Source organism: Triplophysa dalaica, chromosome 5 (genome assembly GCF_015846415.1).
Source record: "Triplophysa dalaica isolate WHDGS20190420 chromosome 5, ASM1584641v1, whole genome shotgun sequence".
Classification (NCBI taxonomy): Eukaryota; Metazoa; Chordata; class Actinopteri; order Cypriniformes; family Nemacheilidae; genus Triplophysa; species Triplophysa dalaica.
In genome coordinates this window covers 10,109,842-10,115,841 of record NC_079546.1, presented here as the reverse complement: position 1 = coordinate 10,115,841, position 6,000 = coordinate 10,109,842, and the positions used below count along the sequence as shown (strand labels likewise).

At 38.8% G+C, this 6,000-nt stretch overlaps 1 protein-coding gene across 4 annotated transcripts in view; it reads left to right on the top strand.

The window, feature by feature from the left end:
• The first annotated feature begins 283 nt into the window (after positions 1-283).
• Positions 284-6,000, top strand: part of pawr (PRKC, apoptosis, WT1, regulator) — a 42,198-nt gene continuing 36,481 nt past the window's right edge. The window contains exons 1-3 of one of the 4 annotated variants that reach the window (XM_056748133.1): positions 284-391; positions 687-757; positions 845-1,283. In XM_056748133.1, coding sequence (XP_056604111.1) covers positions 888-1,283 — 396 coding nt within the window. In that variant the 5' untranslated portion in view covers positions 284-391; positions 687-757; positions 845-887. Of the gene's footprint in view, positions 501-686; positions 1,284-6,000 lie in introns of all 4 variants that reach the window. The other 3 variants (XM_056748132.1, XM_056748130.1, XM_056748131.1) reach the window with 3 other exon arrangements.

The window sequence follows — 6,000 nt, the reverse complement described above, 5'->3', positions numbered from 1 at the left end:
GTAAAGTCTTCAAACTAAAATAACAAATGTGAATCAAACAAACAAATTGATAACAATAAATATCCTACCAGAAATTTAAGTTACAAAGTGAAACAAGTCAAATAAAATAAAACAATAGAGCTCAAATAAACTATAAAATAAGTAAACTGTGTTTAAAAAGAAATACATTGAGAAAAGTTCATATTATATAATAATATAAACGTCAATGTAAAAATAACACTAAATGTGTCATTAATCGTAACAAGCGTCCATCCCCATGCATTTCGTCCGTTCGGATGTTTCCGTAGATGTTCGGAAACTCTTCGGCAGAGGGCAGAACTCATCGCTCCAGTCCTTTTCACTCCACCGATCAGTTCACCTGAACTCCTGAGGAGCGTTCAAGTGCACGCAGGTGAGCTTCGTGGGTCACTTTCGATTGAGATAACATTTACCCGACAGTTCCTGGTGGTTTGGCGTGACTTAATAACACTTTCGGTGAACTTTAGCCGCAAACGAAAGTGGTAGGTAACTTAAAACGCGGGCACAGCGACGAAACTTGTGTAATGCTGTAACTGAGCTCGCGAAATATGCAGCAATACTCGTGCACGCGAAAAGCGATTGTGTGACTTCTGTTTTATATTATTACAGTTTGTTGATGTATTTTATAAATGTTTGTCAATGAAAACGAGTGATTTTGTTTGTTTCAGAGTTTGTTTATGTCAAAAAGTCTCCAAACACACTTCATAGGAATGTGGCGGATCTAAACAAGCATACATACGTGAGTACACAGTGAGTTTGGTCGCAGGATAAGTTTAAGAAGTGCATAAAAGGAAACCATGGCAACGGGTGGATTTAAATCTAACAGCGCAACGGACTTTTTGGAGGAATGGAAAGCTAAGCGCGAGAAGATGAGAGCGAAGTTGCTCGGGGACATCGCCGCCGCTACCGGGAGAAACACGGAGTTAAACAACAACGGAAGCTCGGTAAACTGCGTGTCGCCTTCGCCCGCGTATCCCGTGGCCCGGTCTAACTCTTTGAGGCGACCGAAGGACGAGCCGGAAACATCCGAACCGCCCGGGGGAAACTTGAAGAAGACGCCGGAGAAAGTGAGTGGAGTCCCGCAGACGGAGGGTTCCAGCCCGGTCGGGGTGGATGACAGTGATAAGGACAGTCCAACACACGCCAAGAGCAAAGAGAAGAAGAGCCAGGGACCCAGCGCAAGGAAAGGCAAAGGACAGATCGAAAAAAGAAAGCTAAGAGAGAAGAGAAGGTCGACAGGTGTTGTCAGCATTCCGTCCAATGAGGTGAGTCAACTTTTTGAAAGTTGGCAGGAACGTGACTATGATATCAGATGGTGCTGAATAATTCGTGTACAATGTAAATCCATTGTGTTCTTTGACTAATGCCATCGCTTTAGTCTCTTAAATCGTGGCATATCCATAGCAAGAAACACAGAATGACATAATATTTCTTCTACACGTGATTTGGAGGCCAGTTGACATTCTTGCTACCCTATTTGCATATCTACACACAAAATATGTGACTTATGTAGTACAAGATAGCTTTACCGTAGTACTCTTTCCAAAAGCATGGTGAAATACCACCATATTAGTTTCCAAAAACATGACATTTACATTTTGTGTAACCACTTTTTATTATTAACACAACTGCAGTAATGGTTAGTTGTGACTAAAGTAGAGAAAATGTGTTACAATGGTACCCTACCTAAAGCATGTCAAGACCATGGTGCTTTTTATAGGTGATTTTTAGGTTCATGTTTATTGAGATGGCATTGCTTCAACTGAATTTTGCTCAGCACAAGTTACAAAACTTACGGATTTGGAAAAACAAAGTCGGTTTATTGTGTGCACTATAATCTAGCTGTCATCAATTATTATGTCATAAAGTTTCACTTCATCGGTCAACTTGCATGCCTTATGTAATGCGAGTCGAATATTTCATACAGTTCTCCTCAATGCAGCACTTGCATAAATCAAAGGTAGAAAGCAGTGAGTACTCTGATAACCTGTTGACGGATTATAATTGATTTAAATACTGAAAAGTAACATGAATTTAGAGTTTTCTGCTAAATTATAACACGAAATCGTGGTATCAGCCATGTTTGTATGCATGAAAAATGACATTCGATGTGTGTTTGTCCCAAAACATGCCCAACTGAAACACCAGTTAAACCACACTATCATGTGCCGATCAACACATCACATTCCCCCACATGACCTTGTAATCATTGTTAGCACAGCAAGCTTTTGGCACTAGTTAGTGCACAGTGTACATTCTGTAGCTGTGAATGTGTGCGCACCACTCAGCTCCCCTGCGGATATTAACCGTTGGAAGCTGACCATTGTGTCTGCTTTGGCTGAAGACATCCTGTCATTAGTCTCCATACTGTGCCAGGGTAAAGTTGTTTGGGAAGTGGGTGCAGGCCAAGGCTTAATGTTAGGGTTTCACGATAAGTGTGCAAGTATACACATTTATAATCTGTGGTCTCTCTGGACCTGCAGGAGTGATGAATATGTGGGTCTGGTTGCGTTCATTTATTGTTTTGACACTTTATTTTTATTCTGTCTGGGAATGAACATGAGCAAGGGAGCATGGGATGCAGAGTGTAAGTAGAAGGTGTGTGTGTGTGTGTGTCTGCACCTGAATGCTGATCTTCTTAGCTGATAAAGACTGTTTGTTGACATGAAATTGATTCTGTCATGGTCCAGCACATTAAGAAAAAGTGTGCGTGTGTATTTTTGTCTGCGCGAACATGGGCAAAGAATATGTCCCAGTGTTGAGAAAAAGACATGCTGGAATGCAGTGCATTGGACATGCATGACGTTTCTAGATGTTTTTTGAATTTGTGGTTGTTCTTTTTACTTCCTTCTCTGGTCAGAGTTGATTTATAGGAAGCATTGTTCGACCGTGTGCATTTGGCAGCTCTCTGTGAGTTATTGGACCCTTGTGGAGCGCCCCGGCTATGGAGCAAAACCTAAACTTTGTTTCACGCTGTCATTTTGATGGGGCCGATAACCTTTCTGGAACTCCCTCTGAGTGATTCGTCAGCAGTTTTGAGGCGAGATATAGCTGCTAGCAACTTTGCAGATCAACAGTTTGTATCTGCTACCTTATTTGGCGTTTTGTATATGTGAAACTATAACATTAATCCACATTGTTTTTGTTAATGGTTATGAATACCAAAGTTCATATTACCAGTCAAAACATAAAAAAAACGATCCAGGGAGTTTATCTTGTGTGTGACCGTAGACCAGGGGATCTCAACCTTTTCGGCTCCAATGCCATCCGCTTTATTTAACAATATTCAAATGCCCCCCTCTTGCTTACAGAAACCTCAAATTCCTATCCAATAAAATATTTCAGAGCTTCATATTAGTGGAAATGTGTTTATTCAATATAAAAATGGACAAACAATAAGAAATATGTTGGTTTTTAGTTGTTTTAAGTGACTAGTGACTAATCTAAAAATTTTAAATGTCATAAAATTGCAATAAAAGACCTATTGTCACTTTAAATTATTAGTCATCCTGAGGCCCCCATGGAAGTCAGCTGATTCCCCCTCGTAGACCAGCACTGTGCTAAATGCAAAATTGCTAATGCTGTTGTGTGACATTTGGGCCAATCTCAAATTGCTCATGAACTATTTCAAGATAAAAAGGTTCAGTTCATTTGGTGTTTTTTTTATCTTTGATGACAAATTCAGCATAAACAACTGCATTCTTGTTTGTGGTTTATGTGGAGTTTTATGGATGTTGGTTGAACCTGTATATTGTTTTTTTGTCAGCTGGGGGAATATTTCACTCAGATCTTTGTTTATTTAGGCCATCTGGATGAAATTCACAAGCCTAATTGGAGAAATATTTATGATTTTATCTTGCTAAAGGAATTGCTTGCTGCAGTGAGCAATGAGTTTGTTTTTCTCTCTGTGTGGGGAAGATTAGCACATCTGAAGCCGGTATACATGCTGTGATGGGATAAATATGCAAAAGTTTTTTGTTTACATTTACCTTTGTGAATTTGCTGTGGGGCTGTGATCACAGTCAATTCGTGATTTTCTTATTATTTCATCACTTCGGTTCGGAAACTTGTTTCTTGTAGATGAAAAGGTAATAACTTTTAGCAGTGGGAACAGTCATTTAGACGGGAAACAGTCCTCTCTTATCTTCTGCCTCGAGTGACCTGCGGGGTCTGGTTAACCAAACATGGCCCTCGTACAGGCAAATCAAGACTAGAGGCAGTTGAACCACTTTTGTTTGCACTCCGTTAAACTAATTTTTACGCTTTTGAACTCTTTGGTTTTAAACATGCAGTCGAAGATCAACTTATTGTTAGTGGATAGTGTCAAGTTAAAAAAGGGGAAATTTGTCAAACATAACATTTTGTTATTGCAGTCCTTTGAGAGTTTACATTCGCCATGGTTGGCCATGCCGTTCTGCCTGACATGAAACGTTATCACGTAAAAAAGCGTGATTTAACACGCTTTACAGCCACAACTTTTTCCAAAAAGAGTCACATCAACACAACAAATACCTTTGGTATTCAGTCATGGTCAAGTAAGGTAAGCAAAAAGTTATTACCTCGGCCCTCTGCTGTCTCGTCTTTTGTTTTCAGAACATTCCAGGCCGTATACCAACCATAGTGGAGTATTTTTGGTAATCCTTTCAAGAGGGACATTCCTGCATTTATTTGTTACCATGTGTGGCCGTTGATGTTTGCATCAGTAACATTCCTGCATACTTTGCGTGAGGTGTAATGCCCTTCATTGGAAATTACAAGAAGATTAAAGGGGAACTCTGAAAACTGAGAGTGTGACTCAGTAAAATAGGCACCTTACATCTGGTGTTTTGCTATAAACCATGGTCCCGTAGTTTCTTTCTTGACCTGGGAAGGTCCCTCAGATGTCAGGTCTTGTAACTGTGCTGCGGAATAGTTCAAGCATGATGTTCTAGCATGCATTTAACTGTCGGACCAAATCAGAGCAATAATCGAAGAGCCGCATTGCAATGAAAGGGACAGTAGAACTGTCCCTGTGAGCGGCCTATCTCCTCGGATTACACTTCACCTTGTTTAGCCGTTCAGTCTTTTCAAGTGGGAGACAGACAGACTTTAATTCATTATTTACCCTGTTCTTTGTTTGTGATGCATTCTGGATTTTCTTGGACAGTTTGGTTACGGACAGTTTGGTTACACTACTGATTTTGAGTTTACAGTCACTTATTCGTTCTTTATTAATATTGTTTTATTTTTTAATAATAGTATACTCATTAAAAGAATAAAAAAAAAAATGTAAATACAGAAATTGTTGTGACTTACAAAATACAAAACAATTGTGTATTTTAGCATCTTAAATAGTCACTGTTTTATTAACCTGCTTTTTGTTGTGAGGTTATTTAGTCATCCATTTAAAAAAAAATTGTTTAAAATAAAACTTTACTGTTCTAAGGAATCGATTTGTTTGTGTGTGCAAATGCATATATATTTATATATGAAGAGTTTGGTTCCAATTTTATTTATTTATTGTGCATTCCAATTAATATCAATCAAACTGCAGTGGTTTTGTTTTGATTGAAGCCATAATAACAAAAATACAGCTAACTTACACGATAAAACACAACAAAAATATGAAAACATAATCAAAAACAGTATATATGTCATTATAGATATATAGGAACATTTCAGTTATGTGACCCTAAACTTGTTGACGATTTGTGTACATAATGGTCTTAATGATGATGTAAGGGTTACTGCACCTTTTAATTTACGTATGAATTCTACTTTTAGAACTGGAATGTTTTCTAGGCAAGGTCACAGTACATGTGTATGAATTCCCTAAAAAGAATGTGAGCATGACAATCGTGTCTTATTCATTCTTTTTCCATCAGCGGTGTCAGACGTTGTATAGGCATGAACTCTATTAATAGCCCTTCCCAGCCTCGCGTGTTTGGATTTGCACTTTTGTTTGCTTTAGAAATATCTTCGTCAGCAGCGCAGTGACGTGCG